At 30.5% G+C, this 26,352-nt stretch overlaps 4 protein-coding genes across 7 annotated transcripts; all 4 read right to left on the bottom strand.

Annotated features, from left to right (window-relative positions):
• Positions 1–630: 630 nt before the first annotated feature.
• LOC146953201 (GDSL esterase/lipase ENOD8-like) lies at positions 631–3,969 on the bottom strand. 3 transcript variants are annotated; one of them, XR_015008361.1, is made up of 6 exons: positions 3,533–3,969; positions 3,037–3,246; positions 2,752–2,921; positions 2,111–2,375; positions 1,572–1,882; positions 631–1,502 (listed from the first exon to the last, which is right to left on the bottom strand). XR_015008361.1 is itself a non-coding variant. In XM_085708319.1 (5 exons), the coding sequence occupies exons 1-5, from the start codon at positions 3,792–3,794 to the stop codon at positions 1,632–1,634; spliced, it is 1,158 nt and encodes a 385-aa protein (XP_085564445.1). In that variant the 5' UTR covers positions 3,795–3,916; the 3' UTR covers positions 1,509–1,631. The 3 variants fall into 3 exon arrangements, 2 of the variants coding, with proteins under 2 accessions (XP_085564445.1, XP_085564451.1); XM_085708319.1 differs by lacking the exon at positions 631–1,502 and having other exon boundaries at positions 1,509–1,882; positions 3,533–3,916; XM_085708325.1 differs by lacking the exons at positions 631–1,502; positions 2,752–2,921 and having other exon boundaries at positions 1,509–1,882; positions 2,111–2,359; positions 3,533–3,872.
• Positions 3,970–6,121: 2,152 nt separating this feature from the next.
• Positions 6,122–9,892, bottom strand: LOC146953200 (GDSL esterase/lipase ENOD8-like). The gene is made up of 5 exons (XM_085708314.1): positions 9,595–9,892; positions 7,373–7,582; positions 7,082–7,251; positions 6,649–6,913; positions 6,122–6,518 (listed from the first exon to the last, which is right to left on the bottom strand). Exons 1-5 carry the CDS (start codon positions 9,842–9,844, stop codon positions 6,262–6,264), a joined length of 1,152 nt encoding a protein of 383 aa, XP_085564440.1. The 5' UTR covers positions 9,845–9,892; the 3' UTR covers positions 6,122–6,261.
• Positions 9,893–13,837: 3,945 nt separating this feature from the next.
• On the bottom strand, positions 13,838–18,290 carry LOC146953199 (GDSL esterase/lipase ENOD8-like). Of its 2 annotated transcripts, none has more exons than XM_085708304.1 (5): positions 17,997–18,290; positions 15,400–15,612; positions 15,107–15,276; positions 14,656–14,920; positions 13,838–14,452 (listed from the first exon to the last, which is right to left on the bottom strand). In XM_085708304.1, the coding sequence occupies exons 1-5, from the start codon at positions 18,244–18,246 to the stop codon at positions 14,196–14,198; spliced, it is 1,155 nt and encodes a 384-aa protein (XP_085564430.1). In that variant the 5' UTR covers positions 18,247–18,290; the 3' UTR covers positions 13,838–14,195. The 2 variants fall into 2 exon arrangements, with proteins under 2 accessions (XP_085564430.1, XP_085564434.1); XM_085708308.1 differs by having other exon boundaries at positions 18,063–18,290.
• A 2,646-nt stretch (positions 18,291–20,936) lies between these two features.
• On the bottom strand, positions 20,937–25,006 carry LOC146953198 (GDSL esterase/lipase ENOD8-like). The gene is given in 5 exon segments (XM_085708339.1): positions 20,937–21,325; positions 21,547–21,811; positions 21,935–22,104; positions 22,225–22,497; positions 24,785–25,006. Coding segments are annotated over 5 exon segments (1,161 nt in total). The 5' UTR covers positions 24,975–25,006; the 3' UTR covers positions 20,937–21,062.
• Positions 25,007–26,352: the final 1,346 nt, after the last annotated feature.

Genomic DNA, 26,352 nt, shown 5'->3' with positions numbered 1-26,352 from the left:
AGAGATGTTGAGATTAGGTTGGGGATGAAAGATGTAGTTGAAGGCCAAGACTTTTTGGCCTTAGGATTGTGGTTAGATCTTAATGATAAATACTAAACAATTTCGTGTCTATATCTATATCTTATGTTAAATCCATTTCTAAAGACAAGATTCTCTTTTATATTTCATGTTTCCTTTCAGAATACATAAGCGTATCTCAATGATAATCAAACTTATTCTCACGGTTGATTATTATTTAGATCCTTTAAGTACAAATCTTATTTTGTCTCAAGATTCACAAAACTATTCCCATGTTTTGTTCATCTTGTCTAATCTCATTTGTTCTAATATCAATCTTCACATTTTGATACTTCGATTGATATTTGATATAAGGATTAAAAATTATGAGATTAGATTAGAAAATGGATTGTAATAAAATAGAGTCTAGACTTGGTTTGAATAAGATTAGATCATTAGACCATTCCAACAATCTCAAGGCTAGACAAATCTACTCACACATGTTCATTGTAGACAAAAGATATAAATTTAAAGGCATAAAAGTAAATTGTTGAATGTAAATTGCAGAATTGTAAAGAGCAAGAATGTAAAGAACAAGAATATAAAGTGCATAAATTTTACAACTAAAAGAGCTTAGAACAAATGTAAGACTTTTGATTTCTTTCAAGTATGATTACAAGCATTCCAAGATGATTACAACTCTGATAAGCCCTATATATATATATATAGCCTACAACCTTAGACAAGGCATTAAACTCGGATTATAAGGCAATAATGGGTAGTTTCCAAGAGTTTTTAACATTAAATTCCGACTACATAACGTGCACGATCATGCTGGTGAGGCACACGACCGCGCTGGCTTCAAATCGGCCAAAAACTAAACATTGAAGGGACGCGCGGTCGTGTGGTAGGGGCGCACGGTCCGTGCGTGTCATTCGCACCCCCTATGCACGACCCAATCCAACAGAGGCGCACGACCAGGCAAAAGGGGCGCATGACCATGCCAAGTGAGAAAGGATTGGAAACTTGATTTTTCTTGACTCTCTATCTTTAACTTTGATCCAAATGCATTGTTCTTCATTATTTTGACTTTGAAAACATAACAAAGATTTTTTGAAGTAAAATAGTTCCAAAATGAAATTAAAACACACAAATTTTTTTATTGAAATTAATGGCTAAAACCATCACAAATTATGACTTATGAACTTGCTAACTTAAACCTTAATAAATACCAACATGAATTGAGTCTAATTAAATGAGCTAGACTTTCATGGTGTGACAAACCATGGTTCGAAGCTCGATTGAAGAGGTACCAATATTTAATTACCGACATACCTTGAATAGGAAATAGTTTTCCCTCCTACGTGCAACTCCAATATTCGATGGTGGACTTTATGAAATGAGGATTATTATTTTCAAGAATGTTTGTAATTAAAATGAGGTGTTTAGCACTGGACACAAAAAGGTTGCCGCAAATCGCAAAACCATATATAGCACCGCTCTATCTACAATATAAGGAATTGTTTTTAGATATACATTTATTTTTATTTATTTAAATTGATAAAAAGGTTCACCTTTTTTTTTTGACAGAAGGTTCACCATATTTTTAATATACAACCGTCAACTTCAAGGGATCACTTTCTATAACATGCCATATCTAGAGAAATAGGAGGATCATTGAAAGCTCCAGTAGAGATTTGATCAAAGACAATCTTGTTAGCTGCCTCTGTGAAGTGGGAACCATCCCAAATGATTCTAGTAGATGGGTTTTTACATGAACCAGCAACAATTTTTGTACCATTTATGTTTATAGTTGCTCCACATCCAACACGAATGTTGTACTTTCCTCCATAGCCACAACATGCCACGTGTGGAAGCTCAAATCCTACATGTTAATCAAGCTTCCAAATCAAATTAATAACATATATAAATTATTGTACATAGTCTTGAAATTGCAGTGAATTATTAGAATCATTGTGAACCACTATAAAAAAAAAATTTATTTTCCACTTAAGAGCTTCAACAAAATTACAGTGACACTATGATAATGTCAAACTCACCGTCAATCAAAACAAACACTAACTAAAAATGGCATCATATTGATTTGGCTTACCATATTTTTTTGGATTTTGAAAAAGGGAGTACTTAGGAGAGTAAGTATCTACATATGTGATTGCAGCAAGAGGAAGATCACTACGAAGTTGAGCTAGGGCTTCCTTCAACTTTAAATTAAAATATTGAGATACTTCATTGTATTGCTTCGCACAACCATAACTATCCTTTATTGAGGATGGGAAATTAGCCAAAATCGTAGGAGTGCAACCACTTGGCCCTGTGTTGTGTATCCAAAATGACCTAGCCCCTAAATTGTATATGTTCTAGATCACCAACAAGTTTCATTTCATCAATTTAGAACAAGAAATTGAGAAAACAACATATTATAAACATAAGATAAGACAATAAAATCTATATCATGAGAATCTATTATAGGAAAAATTCTACAATGGCCCGCTTTAATGAGTGGTTAACGATAGACCAACACTTGAAAATGATCTCAAATTTAGAAATTACTCATAATATCTGCTAGAACTAAAAGTTCATGACTGTTTTAATTTTATAAAGAGAGAAGTATGTTATTTATAAAGAGATTATGATTTATATATATAAAAAAATTATGATTTTTATTATTCAAGAACTAATTTAATTTGATTATGTAATGGTAGACAAGTTTATTAAATAAGGGTGTTCAACTACCTTGATACTCTCTATGAAATTGTTTACTATATCAGGTACAGTAGCATTGACTTGTTTTATAGTCTTGTTACCAAAATAACCACCAATAAGATCATTTTGACCAATATCAAATGTGTATAAGGCTTTGGAAAAATAGTCTTCTTTGGGGATCAACGTTGCAAATACACCTCCTGATAAGAAAATTTTGAAATAAAGAAAGAAAAAAGAGGCAAATTTGTATCCTTAATTAAACTCGGAATCACCAAAAGATATCAATGAAAACAACGGAAAAATATTTTAATTTACCTTGATCTCTAATGAGATTAGTTTTGGATATGAAATCTTTGAATTGAATGTACTGAATTTGAAGAGAAAATGGACTAAATATCCCATTAGGAATAATACTATTAGAAATATTGATTGTTGATCCTCCTGTTGCGAAGTTTGCACCATGTGTGAAGTTAGACCCAAGAGAATTAAGATATGGACTTAGATAGGGAAGTCCAAAGCTATGTGCTGAAATTACAAAATTATAATACTAAAATTAAAATATTTTAAAAATATAGAAATAATCCTTCAGTGATGTAAAACCATATGAGCTACAATAAGCTATATGTGATGTGTTGAGGTTTGTTATCGGTATGTATTCTATGGAAGTTTGAACCTTCCAAGTACTTGAGAGGTCTACTTGGAGAAAAATAATGGAGTAAATATTTTAGTGATTAAAATAGATTATGTAATGGGTTCATCTAAATAGAACTCTCAAATAGAGTTTGGATCATCTATATGTAAACGATATTACCTATGAAATCAATAATGATTCGACCATCAGAGTATCTTCCAGTTGATCTATGAAAATATGTCTCTCCATATGGAGAAGGTGGTGCTTGAAAGGCAGTAGCCAAACCACCAGTGTCAACGTTTGAAGCACCAAAGCTAAATATGGCAGGAAAATCACAATTCTTTGTAGCAAATATTGGTGGTACTGTAGAACATAAAATAAGCACAATCAATGACACAAGTGGCATGTGCCTAAGAAGCTCAAATTTTGCCATGAATTTCATGAAGCACAAAGGAACCTATGGACTATATGATATGATCATAATATATGATCATAATATCAAAAAATTGAAGTTATAGCCGAATATGTTTATTGTTTAATAAACTTGATCGCGAAATCATATATTATTCTTTTGTTTAGTGAGGTTCAGTTTATTAGTATTAAGTAGAAGAAAACTTGGGTTCCTTTCTAGTAATTGTATTTAGTTAATCACCTTTGGTTGAAAAGGTCAAACAAGTCATCAATCAAATGCATCCCGACAAGTAGATTGTATGACATTTTATCAAAAAAAATTGGACACATATGGCCATGATGTGTATCAAGCGTGCCACATTTGGCTAGAGCATGACATCCTTCCACCAAATTTTAGTGATGCAAACATAGTGCAAGAGAATCAACAAATGAGGAAGAACGTGACACCTATATTTCTGTGTGCAAGAGAAATGTTAGGAGCACAAATTTATGTTGGTCTTATAATTTTCTTTGGAATCCATTTTTAAACTGTGAGATACACAGCAGTTTCATCCAATAAAAAAATATGTGTTGAAGAGTGTTAGAAAGAGAACATACACAACACTTCTCTTATGTGTAATGTTGTCTACCAAATTCTTGTGAAAGTCCTTCTTAATCGATTGAAAGGCAGTCTCGTCTAAATGTGTCTCTTTAAATCAATCGACTTTCCATTGACGGTCGGTCCATCTTTAATACTCCCTTTGGTTTCAATCATAAACAAAATTTCACTTTTTAGGTTTCTTGAACAGTTGATGTATTTTGGTCTATATTATAGATCAATTACATTAGTTATTTTTTGAATCTAAAAAATATTTTTTTCTTCTTCTTATAATTGATACCAGAGAGAGTAATACGCCTGTTGACTTTGAAATCGTTCATTAAATGAAAAGTAGGCCTGGGCTGGTCCAATTTTTGGAAGAAAACCAAACCGAACCATCCTAATGGTTCAAGAAAATTGGACAATATTGTTTGTGGTTTAGTGTTTATGATTCAGTTAACATTTTTGTTGACTACGAATTACTCCAAACCTAAATCGACATTTTAAATCGAACTCTATTTTCTGGTCCTTTTGCGAACTCAGTTGTGTTTTTTTGTATGTTTTCTTAAATTGGAATTGTGCTTTTAATATTAAGACTTTCATGAATTATATTTAAATTATGACCAAATGTGTTAAGACATTTTATGAATTAAATCACACTAGTTATCATATATAAATTACTAATTTTGACTTATTAATTTTATGCACACTAGTTATTAAAAAAAATATGTTTAGAAACCTATTTAAAGAATCCATTCATACAAATTACTAATTTGTTTCAAAATGGTTCATTAACGGTTCGACTAAAAATAGTCTGGTTTAATTCAAAACGGTTTGTTCATGGTTCAAGAGCGACCATTAAATTGTTGACATTGCCCTTAAGTTTGATTTAGAAACCACTATTATTGTTCTTTTTTACTAACCCTAATGAAAAGTATAACTAAGGGTAAAATTGTTGACATTGCCCTTAAGTTTGATTTTATCATGGCTTATGATAGAATTGATTGCCCTTAAGTTTGATTTTAATAAGTATGACTTATCATTTAAATTATGAAATTAAAGAAACCCGGTACATCGTAAGGAACTGTGTATTTAAGTGAAACAGAATACACCATAAAATATGATGTGCATGCTCGAGTCTATAAATAAAACAAACCAGGTTGCTCAAAAAAACACATCACAAAATTAAGAAACCCTAGCTACTCTTTGAATCTCATTCTCTTTGAAGCTCCATTCGATTTGGCTAACACCGGTCATGAGAGAAATTTTGTTCATTTGGATGAGTAGATATATATATATACACTTGCTTTACTCGTGATTAGAATCGATTTGACTACAATGGTTATGTGCAACAATATATAAAATCGATATCATTGATTCATGATCATTTGTAATGATCTAATGAAGGGAAAATAAAATTTTAAATTCGATGCATTCTGTTTGTTAGATAATCAATTTTCCCTTCATTTTGGTCTCACCTTCCTTTTGTAAAAACCTTTCAGAGAATTATTCTTGTTTTCTTTCAATTTAGTATAGTATGCTTTATATCAGAGTATAATGAATCGTTATCACAAGAACAACCTTTAGAATGTAAAATTGTTCTCTTACATTTTGTTATCATCAAAACCAAAAACTAGAGGTCATTGTTCTTCAAACCACTTTGGTTCAACAGTAACGCCCAAGGCCAAGTAAAAACTAAAGTTGCCAATGTTCTTGATGTAAACATAGCTCTAGAAATTGGCAAATATGCGGGCCTACCTTCCATGATTGTTCCAATAAACTTGTTGTAAATATATTTCATTGATAATTCCAAAAAGGTTGCTACAAAACCATATATGTCTAATATAAAGAATTTCATTCAATTTTCACCACGATTTAACACAATTATTTTTAATATAAAAAGCTCGTTAACTTCAAGTGATCACTTTTTGTAACATGCCCTATTTAGTGGAATGGGAGGATCTGTAAAAGCTCCAGTAGAGATTTGATCAAAGACAATCTTGTTAGTTGCCTCTGTGTAATGTGTACCATCCCATATTATTCTAGTAGATGGTTTTTTACATGAACCCACAACAATGTTTGTACCATTTATGTTTATGATTTCTCCACATCTAGCACGAATGTTATAGTTATACTCTCCTCCATAGCCACAACATGCCACATGTGGTAGCTCAAATCCTACATATTAATGAAGATTTAAATTAATAACATAATTAAAACAAAATCACAATGTCACTATAATTTTGTGAATGTACCGCAATCCAAATATACCCTAACTAAAAAATATGATCGATTTGATTTGTCTCACCGTATTTTTTTGGATTTTGGAAAAGAGAGTACTTAGGAGAGTAGATATCAACATATGTGATTGCAGCTAGTGGAAGATCCACACGAAGTTGAGCTAGGGCTTCCTTCAACTTTAAATTAAAATATTGAGATACTTCATTGTATTGCTTTGCACAACCTTGGCTATCCTTTATAGCAGATGGAAAATTGGCCAAAATTAAAGGCACACATCCAATTGGTCCAGTGTTGTGTATCCAAAATGACCTGGCCCCTAATTTGTATATGTTCTAGATCACCAGTAAGTTGCATTTTATTAATATATATAACAAGGGTATTAATCTAAAACAATAAAAATCTAATATTATAGAAATAGAGTATGATTTTTATAGTTCATGAATTAATTTATTTGATTATGTAATTGTAGATAAATTTAGCAAAAAAGGGGTTTGAACTACCTTGATATTCTCTATGAAATTCTTTACTATATCGGGCACAGTAGCGTTGACTTGTTGTATAGTCTTATTACCAAAAAATCCAGCAGTAAGATCATTTTGACCAATATCAAATGTGTATAAGGCTTTGGAATAATAATCTTCCCTAGGGATCAATGTTGCAAATACACCTCCTGGCAAGAAAATTTTGAAATTAAGAAAGAAAAAATTGGCAAATTTGTGTCCTTAATTAAACTCATAATCACTGAAAGATTTCAGTGAGAACAAAAATCAATGAAAAGAATCTTAATTTACCTTGATCTCTAATGAATTTTGCTTTTGGTATGAAATCTTTGAATTGATTGTACTGAATTTGAAGGGAAAATGGACTAAACATTCCATTGGGTATAATACTATTAGGAATTTTGATTGTTGACCCTGCTGTTGCAAAGTTTGCACCATGTGTGAAGTTTGATCCTAGAGAATTAAGATATGGACTTAGGTAGGGAAGTCCAAAGCTTTGTGCTGAAGAAAAAAAATGGTACAATTAAAACCCTTCATAAATATAGAAATAATTTTCATTGTTGTAAAACCATGTGAGCTTCTCTATAGTGCTTATGTAAATGGGTTTGTTATTGGCATACTTTGGATGCCAAATGAAATGAACATTTCATATGAATTTACGGTATAGCCGACGGAGAGAGATGAATTCTGATATTTAGGGTGGTTCAACATATACAAAGACTTAAAACGAATTTAAATATGAGGCTTTTTTAAAGTCCATAGTATTTTAGTAAAATTACAAAATTTTACTTAACAAAAAAAAAAGGTAAAATTACAAAATTTTAATTTAATAATAATGATCACAATCTCCTCAAAAAAATAAAATAATGATTTATATGTTTTAGAATACAAAATCTCACTTTGGTTTTTCCAAAAAAAAAAAAAGAATACAAAATCATTTATTAATTTAATATACTTGATTTCTTATTTAACAAAGTCAATTGATTTTATCTTTATTGGAATTATACTAATTTTAGATAAGAATATTTTAATTTAAGTTTTGAAAATAGTTGAATATGACGTCTTTTTATTATTATATTTTTGTTGAGATTTAAGGTGAATTGTTTTTGTGACTATCCTACTGATATGGCACCTATTATGATTATTATTAGGCGGTGTCTAATATGTATACTCTCTAATATTAAATTTACTATTTTTAGTAAATTATTTTTGCTTGTTCCAAAAAAAACTATTTTTAGTAAATTTTGATAACATATTATATTTGTTATTATAAAATTTATTTTTTATAAAAAATAATAAGGATCTATCGTTACACCATTTATGAAAGAGTCGTCGTGAGCTTAGCTAAGTTGGCATGAACAATGCATAATATATAAGGTCCAGGGTTCAAACCCCATCCACCACAAAAAAAAAAAACCATTTATGAAAGATCAATATTAGATTAACCGAATTAATTAATACTCTTATAGTATATGCACGGTGCAACAATTGTGGAGAGAGAAACGTATTTCTCTCATTAGGTAGATGCTCGGTGCAACAATTGTGGAGAGAGAAATGTATTTCTCTCATTAGAGAACTTAAGTTGTATGGGAATCAAGTCCAAAGATTATAGTTGCACGCACGATCATGTTATGTCGTATAAATATGAGGGTGTAAGTTATGTACTCCATCCGTCCCAAAATACAAGGAAAAATTCGTCAACAAAAATAAATGTATTTAGTTTAAAATTTATACTAAATACATCAATTTCTTTAACTTATTTTTGCTTATATTTTGAGACGGCGAGAGTATATGTTTTGCCTTTGAAAAAAATTACTAGACTTAATGTGGTTTAACTAAAAAACAATGGAGCGCAGATAATATCATATGTAATAAAATTTCTTGTCTAGTATTCGTGTATTGATAAGGACTTGAAAGTTTGATGATGTATCTTCTACGGTGTTTTACAAATGAAGTCAACTTCGTATATGTTGACCAAACCTTTTTGTTTTTTGAGGAAATGTTGACCAAACATTTTTTTATTGTCCAACGAAAAAGAAATGATGACTCTCAAATACGATGCTCTCATCTTTTTTCACTCATCTAAATGTGTGATTTTTAAGAAAATAGGGGTGAGGGTTGCATAAAAGTGTAATTCTACAACAAAAAAAAAATTATATGTTTCTATGTACAACTTAAACCATATTGTTTCTACGATAAAACATGATCATGTGCTGGACTTGAATCCCATACAATTTGAATTCTCTAATGAGAGAAATTTGTGATTTTTCTCTAAATCTAACTGTCTCCACAGTTTTTTTTTTCTTTTTTGAGGAAACGGTCTCCATGGTTGTTGCACCACGCATCTACGATAAGAGATCCACACAAATAGTTGTTTGAATGTGTGTCTATATACAATATCAGAAGTGATTTAAAAAAAGCATTCTCTTTGACCACTTTTCAAAAGTGATGAACACAATAAAAACATTAGATATGTTCATACAAAATGAAATAGGAAAAAAAAACAATATTACCTATGAAATCAAGAATGATTCGGCCATCAGAAAATCTTCCAGTTGATCTATTGAAAAAAGTCTCTCCATTTGGCAACGGCAGTGCTTGAAAGGCAGCAGCCAAACCACCAGTATCAGAGTTTGAAGCACCGAAGTTAAAAATGGCAGGAAAATCACAATTCTTTGTAGCAAATATTGGGGGTGTAGAACACAAAATAAGCACAATCAATGACACAAGGGACACGTGCCTAAGAAACTCTATTTGTGCCATGAAATTATTGATGAAACACAAATGAACCTATGGAATTATCATATGATCATAACATGGTTATTGAAAACTTGAGTTTATAGTCGAATATGATTATTTAATAATATACCGGATCGAGATATCAAAGTAGATATATGAAATTAAAGAATAGCCTTTCTTGTTTGACTGGGTATCGTAGTTTAATTATTACTCTCTCCGTTTCAAAATGAGTGTTGCTTTAGCCACACAGATTAAGGAATGAAATAAAGTAGTCAAATATCATAGCAATTTTACCAAATTATCCTAATCAACTATTGGTTTGTTTTTCATTAAAGAAAAAATAATACGTTGGAAACTGAAAAGAAAAAGTTATTATTGCATTGGAAACAGAAAGTGACATTCATTTTGAAACAATTTTTTTTAGCTAAAACGACACTCATTTTGAAACGGATGGAGTATTTTTGTATAGTTTGGTGAGTCTATCTTGAATACACATCTTACTATAATTAATATATGCAACAGAGATTAAGTATTAGTATTTAAGTAGAAAATCCTGTGTTGTCCTTTCTTTCTGGGGATTGTATTTAATTTTTAGTACTTTTTAACCTGCAAATGTCTCTTAAAAACAAATTGGGACATGCATTGTGGATATAAAAAAAATCAAACATTTTACAGTTATTTGATTTCAGTTTATCACCGAAAGTGTATCTCAATGCTAACTCGTATCTTTGAGCATTTTTTAAGTACTTTAGATTGTAAGATTTTATGAAAATTTATGTATTCAATGCATTAGAAATTAAAGTATTTGACTTTTTAAAAAATAATTTTTTAATTTGAAAATTTTAGTGTCCGAGGCACTCGTTAACAAAATCTTAATTTTTTTACACTTACTGTGTATAGTTATTTTACGCATGTATTAAATGATGCAATGATCTATCCACTATCAATTAATGTGGTAAAAATATATGAACCGTCATATTCGTTAACTTTTTATTGTTTGTTTTGAAGAGGTCAAAAAAAGAGCTATGATAACAAACATCCCTTTGAAGAAGAAGACATCTTTTGCAAAGAGATTGACCAGAATTATCAATACACAAAGTCATGATTACAAAGTGGACAATCCTAAACAAAGTAATGGATTTTTTTTTTTTTTGAAAGAAACAAAGTAATGGATTTGTCCACCATAGGCATGGCAACAAAACCCATACCAAAAATGAAAATCTACACCAAAAATCAATCTATATACTTCAACCATCACCACCAATGAAATTTGGTGCGATCCAATAATTGCTTCAAAGATTGTTGTTTATTGCAAAAAAAAAATCTCGAATTCTTATCATACCACCACGAATGAAATTTGATGTGATCCAATGATTGATTCAAAGATTGTTGTTTATTGCAAAAAAAAAAAAAACTTGAATTTTTATCATATTCATTAATTAACGTGACAACATTTTATCAAATATATGTATAAAAAAAATTTACACTGACAATACATACTATTAAATGCTTAAGAAAAATGCAAATGTTAAAGTCTATAACTGCTCGCTTTTTACTAATTATTATTCACCTTTTTTACCTAATTTATTCACCTTTTTTACCTAATTATTCACTATTTTAGATCTGTAAATTTCTAAGTTTTTACCAAATAGATAAATACTTACTTCTTTTTTTTTTAGGGGAGAAAGTACTTACTTTACAAAAAATAGAAAATATTAATGAATATAAGATTCTCTTGGAAAAAAAACTTGTCTATTTTTACTTTTTATAGGACCCACTTCAAAATTTGATAAAAAAAAATAATATAAATTATTAGCAAATTTAATAATACTATCAACTTTAATTTTAATTTAAACTACCAAATTTCTTAAATACTATACTAAGGAGGTGGCTATATAGTATGCAATTAGTATCGAGATCAAAAGGCCGGAGTAACAATTTTTTAGTATGTTGAAGTGATAAATATTGTATAAAACTTACACACATAATTACGAGGTTTCAGGTTCAAACATAAAAAATATGTCCAACAAAGCAATCTTAATATCGTCCGTCGACTTATGTTTAGAAGAAGCAGAAAGGAATATATTAAAATGATTAGGTATCTATAAAAGATGTTACACCAATGAAAGAGTTTAAGAGGCAAAGCCACCACAACTCCTAAATAACAAACACGGTATGAACCAGATGAGTTCAGGGTTCTTACTTAGCTGCAAACTTTTTCGCATGTATGTCTTTTACACAATTTTCTACTAGTCTTTTCGTGTGGGTGGTTTCCCCGACCCCATTCTTTTTTCTTTTTCATTTTTGATAACCAAGTTCTACTAATACCCCAATTCAAAATTAGAATATTGTTAATTTCAAAGAACAACCCTAAATTTAGTTTCAAATCATACCGATTTCTTAAAAATTCTATCTAACTCCAATGAAATCAAATAGATAACATTATAGTTTTAAGACTTGTGATATAATTCGTCGCCATAAACATTAAAAGAATATTTGCATGGAGGCTAAAAGGGGTTTATCAAAGGATACTAATATAATAACGGTGACTAGGAAATGCTTAAGTACCAAACAGATGGCTCGTATCTGTATAATAATACTATCGTCGTCTGTAGAGAACGGGCGCAAGTTGTAGCAAAATCATATTCGAACAAAATACACATATAATGAAAGAATTATAGTAAAAAGTGAAAAATATTTGGATCAAATCACGGGTTATGCTGTATAAAAAAAGTGATGGAGATTATGATGGGTATCTCCTACAAAAAGCTTCAATAGTTATCGTTATTTGGGTGACAACAATGTATTAATTACTAGATGTCTATCGCTGTTTATAAAACCTACACGGTCACACGCATATGACAGATAGATGAGAGAAATAAATAAATAAGACTTATTTTTTGTCAAAAAAAAAATAAAATAAATAAGACTTATTTATAAATTAATAAGTATGACTTAACATTTAAATTATGAAATTAGATAAACGCGGTACACCGTAAGAAACTGTGTATTTAAGTGAAACATATTACACCAGAAAATATGACGTGCATGCTTGAGTCTATAAATATAATGCACTAGGGTGCTAAAAAAACACATCACAAAATTCAGAAACCCTAGCTACTCTTTGAATCCCATTCTTTTTGAAGGTCCATTCGATTTGGCTAACACCGGTAATCAGAGAAATTTTGTTCGTTTAGATGAGTAGATATATCCATTGTTGTCAAAATCCCACTTAAATCCTAAAATTCAGGATTTTGCAACTTTCTTCACCTTCAACGACTCAAATCCATAGTGGAATCCCAAAATAAGCAAAATCCATCGATTTTGACTGCGATTTTACGATTACTTATGAACCAAGTCATTTATGACTATATACCACTTATAACATATATTTAGTATTATTATTATTTTTGGTAAAATCCATCGATTTTGATTGCGATTTTACAAGTTCCTATATCGATTCTACAAAAGTCCTTGAGTAAAATACTTCAATTGTGATTGCGATTTTACGATCCCGATTTTGCTATTTCCTTTCGACCTGAAGTAAAGTCCCTATTTTGACAACCTTAGATATATCTATACACTTGCTTTACTCGTGATTAGAATCAATTTGACTACAAATTTTATGTGCGACAAAATATAAAATCGATATCATTGATTCATGATCATTTGTAATGATCTAATGAATGGAAAATAAAATTTTAAATTCGATGCATTCTGTTTATTAGATAATCAATTTTCCCTTCAATTTGGTCTCACCTTCCTTTTGTACAAACCATTCAGATCATCACTTTGCTTAGAGGATTGGTCTCGTCTTCCTTCTGTAAAACCCTTTCAAAGAATTATTGTTTTCCTTCAATTTAGTATAGTACGCTTTGTATCAGAGTATAATGAATCGTTATCTACACAAGAACAACCTTTAGAATGTAAAATTGTTCTCTTACAACAAAGTGTTCCTATAAACTTGTTGTAAACATATTTCATTGATAACTCCAATAAGGTTGCTACAAAACCATATATGTCTAATATAAACAATTTTATTCAATTTCCACCACGATTTAACATAATTATTTATTTAGTTTTTTTGGTCAAGTAGCCTAGTGGCTAGAGCTCACACATATACATATAATACATTTAGTTTTTTTTGGTCAAGTAGCCTAGTGGCTAGAGCTCACACATATACATATAATACACATGTACATATAATATATGGAGAAGTGGGGTGTCTGGGGTTCGAACCCCGGCCCCTGCATAAAATATGCAATATCCCTGCCAACTGAGCTAAGCTCACGGGATAACATAATTATTTTTAAACTGATAATATCACTTGCCTTTTTTTTTTTTTAAATATAAAAAGTTCGTTAACTTCAAGTGATCACTTTCTGTAACATGCCCTATTTAGTGGAATGGGAGGATCTGTAAAAGCTCCAGTAGAGATTTGATCAAAGACAATCTTGTTAGCTGCCTCTGTGTAATGTGTACCATCCCATATTATTCTAGTAGATGGTTTTTTACATGAACCCACAACAGTGTTTGTACCATTTATGTTTATAGTTGCTCCACAGCCAGCACTAATGTTATAGTTGTACTTTCCTCCATTGCCACAACAAGCCACTAGTGGAAGTTCAAACCCTACATGTTAATGAAGATTTAAATTAATAACATAAATACATTAGGTCGACATTACCATAATTATAGCGAGTCAACGTAATTTTGACAAAAACTAAAATCTAAAACTTCAACAAAATCACACTGTCACTATAATTTTGTAAATGTACCGCAATCCAAATATATATACCCTAACTTGAAAATAGGATCAATTTGATTTGGCTCACCGTATTTTTTTGGATTTTGGAAAAGAGAGTGCTTAGGAGAGTAAATATCAACATATGTGATTGCTGCTAGTGGAAGATCCTTGCGAAGATGAGCTAGGGCTTCCTTCAACTTTAAATTGAAATATTGAGATACTTCATTGTATTGCTTTGCACAACCATAACTATCCTTTATAGCAGATGGAAAATTGGCCAAAATTAAAGGTACACATCCAATTGGTCCAGTGTTATGTATCCAAAATGACCTTGCCCCTAAATTGTATATGTTCTAGATCACCAGTAAGTTGCATTTTATTAATATATATATATATATATATATATATAACAAGGGTATTAATCTAATACAATAAAAATCTAATATTATAGAAATAGAGTATGATTTTTATAGTTCATGAATTAATTTATTTGATTATGTAATTGTAGATAAAGTTAGCAGAAAAGGGTTTTGAACTACCTTGATATTCTCTATAAAATTCTTTACTATATCGGGTACAGTAGCGTTGACTTGTTGTATAGTCTTATTACCAAAAAATCCAGCAGTAAGATCATTTTGACCAATATCAAATGTGTATAAGGCTTTGGAATAATAATCTTCTTTGGGGATCAATGTTGCAAATACACCTCCTGGCAAGTAAATTTTGAAATTAAGAAAGAAAAAAAGGCAAATTTGTGTCCTTAATTAAGCTCGGAATCACAGAAAGATTTCAATGAAAACAAAAAATCAATGAAAAAAGAATCTTAAGTTACCTTGATCCCTAATGAACCTTGTTTTGGGTATGAAATCTTTGAATTGAATGTACTGAACCTGAAGGGAAAATGGACTAAACATTCCACTAGGTATGATATTACTATTAGGAATTTTGATCGTTGACCCTGCTGTTGCAAAGTTTGCACCATGTGTGAAGTTTGACCCAAGAGAATCAAGATATGGACTTAGATAGGGAAGTCGAAAGCTTTGTGCTGAAATAAAAAAAAATGATACAATTAAAACCCTTCATAAATATAGAAATAATTTTCATTGTTGTAAAACCATGTGAGCTGTTTGTTATTGGTTTGCATTCTTTGGATGTCAAATGAAATGAATATTTCATATGAATTTCAGGGTGGCTATTTCATAAAACCGACATAGAGAGATGTGTTTTGATATTCAGGGGGGCTCAACATATACGAAGACTTAAAATGAATTTATATATGAGGCTTTTTTTTAAAAGTTCTTAGTATTTTAGTAAAATTACAAAATTTATTTTTAAAAAAAATGTAAAATTACAAAATTTTAATTTAATAATAATGATATAAGAATCTCCTAAAAAAATAAAATTATGATTTATATGCTTTAGAATACAAAATCATTTATTAATTTAATATACTTGATTTCTTATTTAATAAAGTCAATTGATTTTATCTTTATTGGAATTATACTACGTTTAGATAAGATTTTTTTAATTTAAGTTTTGAAAATAGTTGAATATAACGTCTTTTTATTATTATATTTTTGTTGAGATTTAAGGTGAATTGTTTTTGTGACGAATATCTCTGTGTCTTGGCACCTATTATGATTATTATTAGGCGGTGTCTAATATGTATTACTCTCTAAAATTTACTATTTTTAGTAAATTTTGATAAAATATTATATTTGTTCTCTATTATTTGTTATTATAAAATTTATTTTTTATTAAAAATAATAAGGATCCATTTTTAAACCATTTATTAAAGATCCATATTATCCTTCAAAAATAAAAAATATCCATATAGATTAACCGAATTAATTAATACTCTTATAGTAGATGTATGGTGCAACAATTGTGGAGACCATTAGATACAGAGAGAAACACATTTCTCTCATTAGAGAATCCAAGGTCTATGGGATTCAAGTCCAAAGACTATAGTCCCACTCACGATCATGTTTTATCGTATAAATATGAAAGTTTAAGTTATAGACTATATATTTTGCCTTTGAAAAAAATTGTTAGACTCTTAACGTGGTTTAACTAAAAAATAATGGAGCATATAATATCATATGTATTAGGTGAAATTTCTTGTCTAGTATTCGTGTATTGAATATTGATAAGGACTTGAAAGTTTGATGATGTATCTTCTATATATAGTGTTTAGCAAATGAAGTCAACTTCGTATATGATGACCAAACTTTTATTTATTGTCCAACGTGAAAAAATGATGACACTCAAATATGATGCTCTCATCTTTATTCACTCATCCGAACGTGCGATTTTTAAGAAAATAGGGAGTGAAGGTGGGTCAAAGTGTAACTCTGCAACAAAAAAAAAAAATTATGTTTCTATGCACAACTTGAATCTTAATATTTCTACGACAAAACATGATCGTACTTGAGACTTGAATCTCATACAACTTGGATTCTCAAACAAAAGAAATGGAAAATTGCTCTTCTCCCAACAAAAACTGCTCGCTCCTATACAAACTGATCAAAATACTTCTGCGTGAGCAGGGGGCGGATGCATGTTGGAGCTATGTGGGACTATAGCTCCACATGTTTTTCCCTATTTTTTTATTTTTAGTAGATAAAACACATATAGCACACACGCACGGTAGCAACTGCAAGTGTTGAACATGTTTTTTCAGCTATGAAAGTTGTGAAGAGTAACCTATGTAATAAAATGAGTAATCAGTGGTTAAGAGATGCTCTATTAACAATTGACAATGATGTCATTTTATCTCATTTTCAACAAATGGATATGAGATGATTTTCATTGTAATGTATTGTATCAAACAATGAGGTAATAATATTTGTCGATTAAAAAAAATTTGTTTGTATTATTATTTATTTGAAATTTTAGCTCCACATGTACCTAAAGTCTGGATTCGCCCCTGTGCGTGAGTTAACTCACATTCGGTAAGCTGAAATATAACCGACATGAGTTAACTCACGCTAAGGTTATAACCTACATGAGTTAACTCACGCTGGGATTATAACTTACATGAGTTAACTCACACTGGGTTATAACCTGCGTGGGTTAACTCACGCTGACTTAAGTCATATGTCGAGTGTGACTTAAGTCACGCTGGATTATACACCTGTGTGAGTTAACTCATGCAAGATATTTTCGAAAGTTGAGTTGAGAGCGAGCATTTTTTATTGAGAGAAGAGCAATTTTCAAATAAATGTGTAATTTCTTTCTAAATCTTATTATCTCCACGGGTGTTGCACCATGCATCTACTATAAGAGGATCCACACACATAGTTGTTTGAATGTATTAAATATCAAAAGTGATTTAAAAGCTTTGTTTTCCAAAAGTGTTCAACACAATAAAGCATTAGATATGTTCATAGAAAATGAAATAGAAAGGGAAAAAGAAAACAATATTACCTATGAAATCAAGAATGATTCGACCATCAGAAAATCTTCCAGCTGATCTATTGAAAAATGTCTCACCATATGGTAACGGCAGTGCTCGAAAGGCAGCAGCCAAACCACCAGTATCAGAGTTTGAAGCACCGAAGTTAAAAATGGCAGGAAAATCACAATTCTTTGTAGCAAATATTGGGGGTGTAGAACACAAAATAAGCACAATCAATGACACAAGTGACATGTGCTTAAGAAACTCAATTTGTGCCATGAATTTTATGATGAAGCACAAATGAACCTATGAAATTATGATATGATCGTAATATGCTTATTGAAAACTTGAATTTATAGCCAAATATGATTATTTAATAATATACCTCACAGTAGATATATGAAATTAAAGAATGAGCAATGTTATTATTTATCAAGAAAGGTTTTATCAAGAAATTGTCCCGATATTAATGTTAGCCAATAAAATCTTAGCCTGACCGGAAATCATGGGGTGGTGGGTGTTATGTATTTTGTTTTTGTTTTTAAACTTTAATAAATAAGATTAAAATCTAAGGGTGATTATTTTGTCATGTCATTTTTGAATTCATCAAGAAAATTCATTCTTGATATGTAGCATTTTCCTTAAAGAATAGCTTTTCTGGTTTGAATGGGTATCGTAGTTTTTAATTATTATTTTTGTATTGTTTGGTCGTAGTTTTTAATTATTATTTTTGTATAGTTTGGTCGAGTCTATCTTAAATGCATCTACTATAATTAATTTATGCAACAGAAGTTAAGTATTAGTATTTAAGTAGAAAATCCTGTGTTGTCCTTTCTTTCTGAGGATTGTATTTAATTTTTAGTACTTTTTAACCTGCAAATGTTTCTTCTTTAAAAAAAAAAAAAAACCTGCAAATGTTTCTTAAAAACAAACTAAGAATTCTAGTGTATGTGATGTGACATCCATTAACAAGACTCTAATTTCTATACATCATTGAGTAAAATTATTTTACACATACGTTAAATGATGTGCTGTTATAGTATCAATTAATATAGTAAAAATACATGAGTTGTAATATTCGTTAATTTTTTGTTTGATTTGAAGAGGCCAAAAAAAGAACGATTATAACAAACATCCTTTTGATGCAGAAGACATCCTTTATAAAAAATAGAAAATACTAAAGAATATAAGATTCACTTGAAAAAATTCTTGTCTATTTATACTTTTTATAGGACCCACTTCAAAATTAGATAAAAAAGCAATATAAATTATTAACAAATTTAATAATACCATCAACTTTAATTTTAATTTAAACTACCAAATTTCTTATATACTATACTAAGGAGGTGGCTATATAGTATGCAATTAGTAACAAGATCAAAATTGTGTAACAATTTTTTTTGTTGTTAAAATGACTTTGAGGTTTCAGATTCAAACTCAGAAAATATGTTCAACAAAGCAATTATGTTTAGAATAAGCAGAAAGGATTATACTAATATGATTAGGTACCAGTGGTACCTACAAAAGATGTTACACCAATGAAAAAGTTTACTCCTAAATAACACACACACCTACTAAGATTATAAAAGGATGGAAATAATTAAACGACACAAGCCATCAACACACCAAAAGCAACTACGCCTGTTACCGAGACAGGTAAAAAGAATCAAAGCTACTCCTGCAATTTTATTTAATAAGCAAAAATAATTTTATTAAAAAACCACATCAAAAAGAACAAGAAATACTTTTGAGGGCCGGGTGATAAAAGATACAAACAATTTGAAATTGGATGAATGTTATTTGAATAACTATTTTTGTTGATAACTTATACCATCTCGCCTGTATTTTCTTAAGATCAAATATCCACTCTCCCTCATTTGTCACACGACCATTCTGTCTCTTAACTTCATACACTCTCTCTAAGTGCCTCTCTCATCATCACTTTGGTACCCTCGTCGTAAATATGACATTATAAAACTTCAGCATGGAGAATATATATACCTCCTTGTGAAAAATATAAATATTAATGTACGCACCATTCTAAGTTAATTTTCAAGATAATTAATCATCATTTTTATTTGAATTAGTAAGAATCTGATCATTTAGTGGTCCAAATTTTTAAAATGAAAGAATGGTCTCTAAAGTTAAAATTGTTAGTCAATTTAGTCCGTCAATCATCTTTCAATCTAGTTTTAAAAAACAAAATACACTTTGAAAAGCTAAGACAATAATAGAGCCCATTGGGGGCAACTACTTTTCTATATTATTTATTAAATCTTTGATATTTTAGCTATCTATCTTGGGCAGTAAGCGAAACTTTGTTGGTGTTGTAACGGGTTTAACCAATGACTTTAAAGAAGTCGTGACATACTTCCCGTGTGTGTTTCGCAAACATTTTTTAGTAAATGAAATATATCTTAAAATTTGTGTCTGCAATTAGGTTTATTATTCTGAAATCAACATTACATACTATTAAATTAACATCGCATTTTAGTCAAACAAAAAATAAAAATTTAACATCACATATCTCTCCATAAGCTTACATTATAGGTATACATAGGACCAAAGTTCAAATGCTACTGGTAAACAAAATTAAAATCCGAATCAAGTGAAATCTGCAAAAGAAAATCCAAAAAAAAATATTAAGTAAAATCATTTTTATCTTATTATTTTAGTTTCGTTTCCATTATTTTTTGGACCATCTACAAATTTACAATATAACACCCTTAAATCTTAATAGGTATCGTTATTAGAGGAGGCTGGAATCAACTTCCTTTCAGCTGCTATTCTAAGATTTAGAGAGATTTTTTTAAACCATTTATCCACCTACAACTCCACCAATATATAGGTGAACTTTATGAAAGAAAAAGAGGATTACTATTTTGAAGAATGTTTGAAGTTAAAATGAGGTGTTTGAAGCAAAAATGTGGCTGCAAAAACATTATTTTTTTGGTGTAATGTGTCTCCACTAAGCGCAAAAACATATTTTCTAATATAAAGAAATTTATTCATTTTTACCATATACTATATATAGTATTTATTTTGTAATTGATGATAGGGTTCACCTTATTATTAATATAGAAAACTTATTAACTTCAAGTGAACTTTCTGTAACATGCCCTATTTAGAGGAATGGGAGGATCTGTGAAAGCTCCAGTAGAGATTTGATCAAAGACAATCTTGTTAGCTGCCTCTGTGTAATGGGTTCCATCCCATATTATTCTAGTAGATGGACTTTTGCACGAACCCACAAAAATTCTTGTACCATTTAAATTTATGGTTTCTCCACATCTAGCACGAATGTCATAGTTGTACTCCCCACCATAGCCACAACATGCCACTAGTGGAAGCTCAAACCCTAGATTGTAATGAAGCTTTAAAATTAATAACATAATATATGCATTATAGTACATATTTTTGGATTTAGTGCAAAATTACTAGAATCATGGCGATTCACTATGATTTTAGTAAAAGTTACACTTTGGAGTTTCAACAAAATCACAGTGTTACTGTAATTTTACCGAACTCATTGTCATTTCAAATATAGCTTGAAAATGGGGTCATCTTGGTTTGGCTCACCGTATTTTTTTGGATTTTGAAAAAGAGAGTACTTAGGAGAGTAGATATCAACATATGCGATTGCAGCAAGAGGAAGATCACTACGAAGTTGAGCTAGGGCTTCCTTCAACTTCAAATTAAAATATTGAGATACTTCATTGTATTGTTTTGCACAACCATAACTATCTTTTATTGCAGATGGAAAATTAGTCAAAATTAAAGGAAGACAACCAATTGGCCCTGTGTTGTGTATCCAAAATGATCTTGCCCCTAAACTGTGTATGTTCTAGATCACCAATAAGTGTCATCAATTGAGAACAAGAAATTGAGAAATCAACAAATTATAATGTTTATTGAAGATGGGTGTTCAATCGATCACCTTGATATTTCTTGTCAAAAAAAAAAATACCTTTATATTCACTATGAAATTGTTTACTATATCGGGTACAGTAGCATTGACTTGTTGTATAGTCGCATTACCAAAAAAACCACCAGTAAGATCATTTTGACCAATATCAAATGTGTACAAGGCTTTGGAAAAATATTCTTCTTTAGGGATCAACGTTGCAAATACTCCTCCTGGCCATATATTTGAAAAATTAAGAAGAAAGAAAAGGCAAATTTGTGTCCTAATAAAACTCAAAATCACCGAATGATATCAATGAGAGAGAAAATCAATGAAAAAAATGTTGAATTTACCTTGATCCCTAATGAATTTTGTTCTGGGTATGAAATCTCTGAATTGAATGTACTGAATTCGAAGGTAAAATGGACTGAACATTCCATTAGGTATAATACTATTAGCAATTTTGATTGTTGACGCTGCAGTTGCAAAGTTTGCACCATGTGTGAAGTTGGGTCCTAGAGAATTAAGGTATGGACTAAGAAAGGGAAGTCCAAAGCTCTGTGCTGAAATTACAAAATTATCATAGTTAAATAAAATTAAAATCCTTTAGAAATATAGCAATTATTCTTCAATGATGTAAAACTATGTGAGTTCCTATATATTATTGTGATGTATATGTATGTATTGGAGTTTGTTATCATCATCATTTATAATTATAATCCTACAAGTTCTTCTTATACATTTTCCCTCCAAAACTTCTCTTTTCCCTCCAACTAATCTCTTTCTATTAATTAAATAAAATAAAAACTCTCTTTTTATTAATTAAATAAAAATAAAAAATTAAATTAAAAAAAAAAACTACCCACTTTCCTTTTAATAAAGAAGTAGTGACATTAATGTTTTCCCTCCAAACTTTCCCACACCTCCATTCCTTCAAGTGCACCAAACTATGTGGGTCGCATATAAATTTAGTGGGTTTCATGTGAATTTTAATAAATCAAAGAGAGTGAGTTGAAAAATATGTGTTAAAATGTGGGTTGTTAGTCTTTCTCTTAATTAAATTAAAAATAACCCCCACTCACGTTAACCATCTCCCACCCCACATTTACCCAATTTAATTAGAAATGAATTAACCTCAACCGCCACGTTAACCCCCCAACCCCACCTTAACCCAATTCAATTAAAAAAATCAAGTTTCAAAAGTTTAACATATCATCGGTGAACCCACTTCCATGGCATATAAACACCACATTAACTTCCCACTTTGGTAAAAAAGAAAAAATTGCCTCTAAACTCCATCCACTTGCCCCCCCCCCCCCCCCCCCCCCCCCCCCCCCACCATTACCTCTATATATTCTATGCATTTGCGGTCATAAGAAGAAATCATCCTCAATTACCACTCATAAAATGGAGTCAATTTGATCTATATTTAAGGAATGATTTTTTTTTTACAAGATGCTTCAATAACTTGAAAACATTTCATCCTCATACACTCAATTATATGTGTTTCTCTTTTTAATTGAGAGTGTTACACACATTATTACCAAGTTTTTTTTGGGACAAAAATGAATTAGAACTAAGTTCTAAGTGGTCTATTTCACTTATTTATTAATTGTTCCCATTCTTTTTAGTAATCTACATCAACAATAATTTGGTAGTGTTATCTTCGAAACAATTATTTATCAAAAAACAACATCAATATATTATGAACTATTTTTTTTTTTAACTATAATAGTTATCAATAATAATTTAACAAAACTTGCCCGTGCATCGCATGGGTAGATGTCTAGTTGGTATGTAATTTTTGAATGCAAAATGATTCTTCACTCTTCAAAAAAAATTGAGAGAGTGTTTTTCTAATAAATGATAAAAGAATACTTATGATTAATACACTTTTAATTTTGATGTATCATAACAATATATATTGGATTTGGAAAATTTACTCACCCCCCTCCCAAAACCCTCCTCCAATACAATTTTTTTAGCTCTTCTAAATTGGAAGGATTTTGTATTATAAAGAATACTAAACCCCTTAAAGTCTTCCTCTCTCAAAACTCTTCATTTTTTTTCCACTCATTTCTTCCTTTATTTTCAAGTCCTCCATTCTCCTCCCCTCCAAACTCCCAAACAGAGCATTAGGCAATTACCTCATTATTGTTATCTGTCTATTTCAAATTAATTGTTAGTTCTTCTAAATTGGAAGGATTTTGTATTATAAAGAATACTAAACCCCTTAAAGTCTTCCTCTCCCAAAACTCCTCATTTTTTTCCACTCATTTCTTCCTTTATTTTCAAGTCCTCCATTCTCCTCCCCTCCAAACTCCCAAACAGAGCATTAGGCAATTACCTCATTATTGTTATCCGTCTATTTCAAATTAATTGTTATATAAAGTTAGACACAAATATTAAAAAAATACATTTGTCTAAAATGTGTGCTATTTTTAGGGGTTTATCTTTATAATCATTGATATCATAACATTGAGAATGTATTTACATTTTTTAATGATAAATTAGAGTTTAATTTATATATACTGTCGATATACAAGTTTTTTTATACCTGCATCCAATGATGTGTTGCCACATCAACTAATGAGGTGTAATAAGTTATATATTTCTCACTTTTGAAATGATTTAACAAAACAATATTAGATGCATGTGTAAAACTTATTTACACCGACAGTGCAATATTACTTACTGTAGGGAACCACACGCATAGTCATTTGACTGTAGTTATCTACGATATGGAAAGTAATACAACAGCTTTGTCTTTAGCCACTTTTCAAAAGTAATTAAAAATAAAAAAATAAAGCCTTACATATATACACTGAAAGAAAATTTCAAAAGTAATTAAAAATAAAAAAATAAAGCCTTACATACGCTGAAAGAAAATGAAATAGAGAAAGAAATAATTACCTATGAAATGAAGTGCTTGAAAAGCCGCAGCCAAACCACCAGTATCAGCGTTGGAAGCACCAAAGTTAAATATGGCATGACAATCAAAAAAAATTGTGGCAGATATTGGGGCAGTAGTACATAAAATAAGCACGATCAAAGACACAAGTGGCATGTGACTTAGAAACTCAATTGGTGCCATGAATTTCATGATGAAGCACAAATGAACCAATGGAATTATCATATCATGCTTATCAAAACCTTGAATTTATAGTCGTTCCATTATGATTATTTAATGAACTTGAACGAGAAATCAAAGTAGATGTATGAATTCAAACATTAGTTAGCCTTTTTTGTTGGATCTTGTTAACCGGTTCCTTCGGGCACCGGTTAAGAAATCTAAAAACATAAATTATGTCTTGAAAATATAAGCTTTTACTTTTAATTAAGTAATTATTACACCACTTTTTAATAGAATCTTACCTATTTTGGTTGCTTAACCAATGTCCATGGGACACTCTTTAACATTCTCTTTTTTGTTTAGTTAAGTCAATACATGCATATGTGAGTGATTTGGATGTTGGAGAAGATGGAGAGCTTCTAAAGAATCTGTCTCGCAAATAACTCGTTAAATAAAGTTGTTGATTACCAACATCAAACCACAGTAAACCTCAAATAGCTCAGCAACAAACACACCCCCTGCCCCTCATTAGAAGAGAATCCAACAATTCAATTAACACAAGTTAGGTCGGTACGCATAGTATCTATAAAATGAATGACATTTTGGGTTTTCCATTGCTTGTCGCGAAGAGTATGATTATTTCAGAAGCGTCAGATCCACCAAATAGTTATTACAAATATGTTTCCAAAAGGTCATGTTGACATAGTTTGTAACGATGTTTTCAAGGATGTGAAGCTGAAGAAATATGGATGATTAACACTACATATTTGTTGCCAAACTTCCTTCGATGGAGCATAATCCCTAAGACAGTAAAGCTCATCTTCATCATGTGTTCCATATCGTTGGCAGATATGAGAAGTTACCAAGTTGCAGTGATGTCGAAACTTGTTAATTGAAATCACATTGTGCGCAAAGCCAAAGAAAATGTTGCACATTGGCCGGAACTGACAATTTCCAAATCCAATCCCAACTTTCATTATCATTCAGCTCTCTATAATGTAAAACGAGAATACCTTCCTTTTTGAGAAGCTCCCCAAACCCATCTATCCTGAATATTATCATCAGAGGCCAAAGTAGGGGAACTGATAAGCAATCATGTTATGGTCGTTTGGAACCATTGTCATCAGTTTATTCCAATCCCATGATCCAATGAAACTAACATCCTTAAGTTGGAATTTAGTATCCAAAATATTGACAAAATCAACCAAGTGATAAAGTGCTCCTAGCCCCGTCTAGTTATCATACCAGAATGAGGAGGATCCATCACTGATGCGGAATTGAAAGCCTTGTCTCAAGTCTTCCAATGCCTTTAAGATACTTCTTCAGATTAATGCTCTAAATTTCGCCACCTTTTATGTACTTGTGAGATAAAACCCTCACCCAAAGCTTATGAGGATCATAAAGAACA

The sequence above is a fragment of the Medicago sativa genome, chromosome 1, assembly GCF_051527215.1.
Source record: "Medicago sativa cultivar Bolivia chromosome 1, Bolivia_mono, whole genome shotgun sequence".
Classification (NCBI taxonomy): domain Eukaryota; kingdom Viridiplantae; phylum Streptophyta; class Magnoliopsida; order Fabales; family Fabaceae; genus Medicago; species Medicago sativa.
This window is presented reverse-complemented; position numbering and strand designations above follow the sequence as displayed.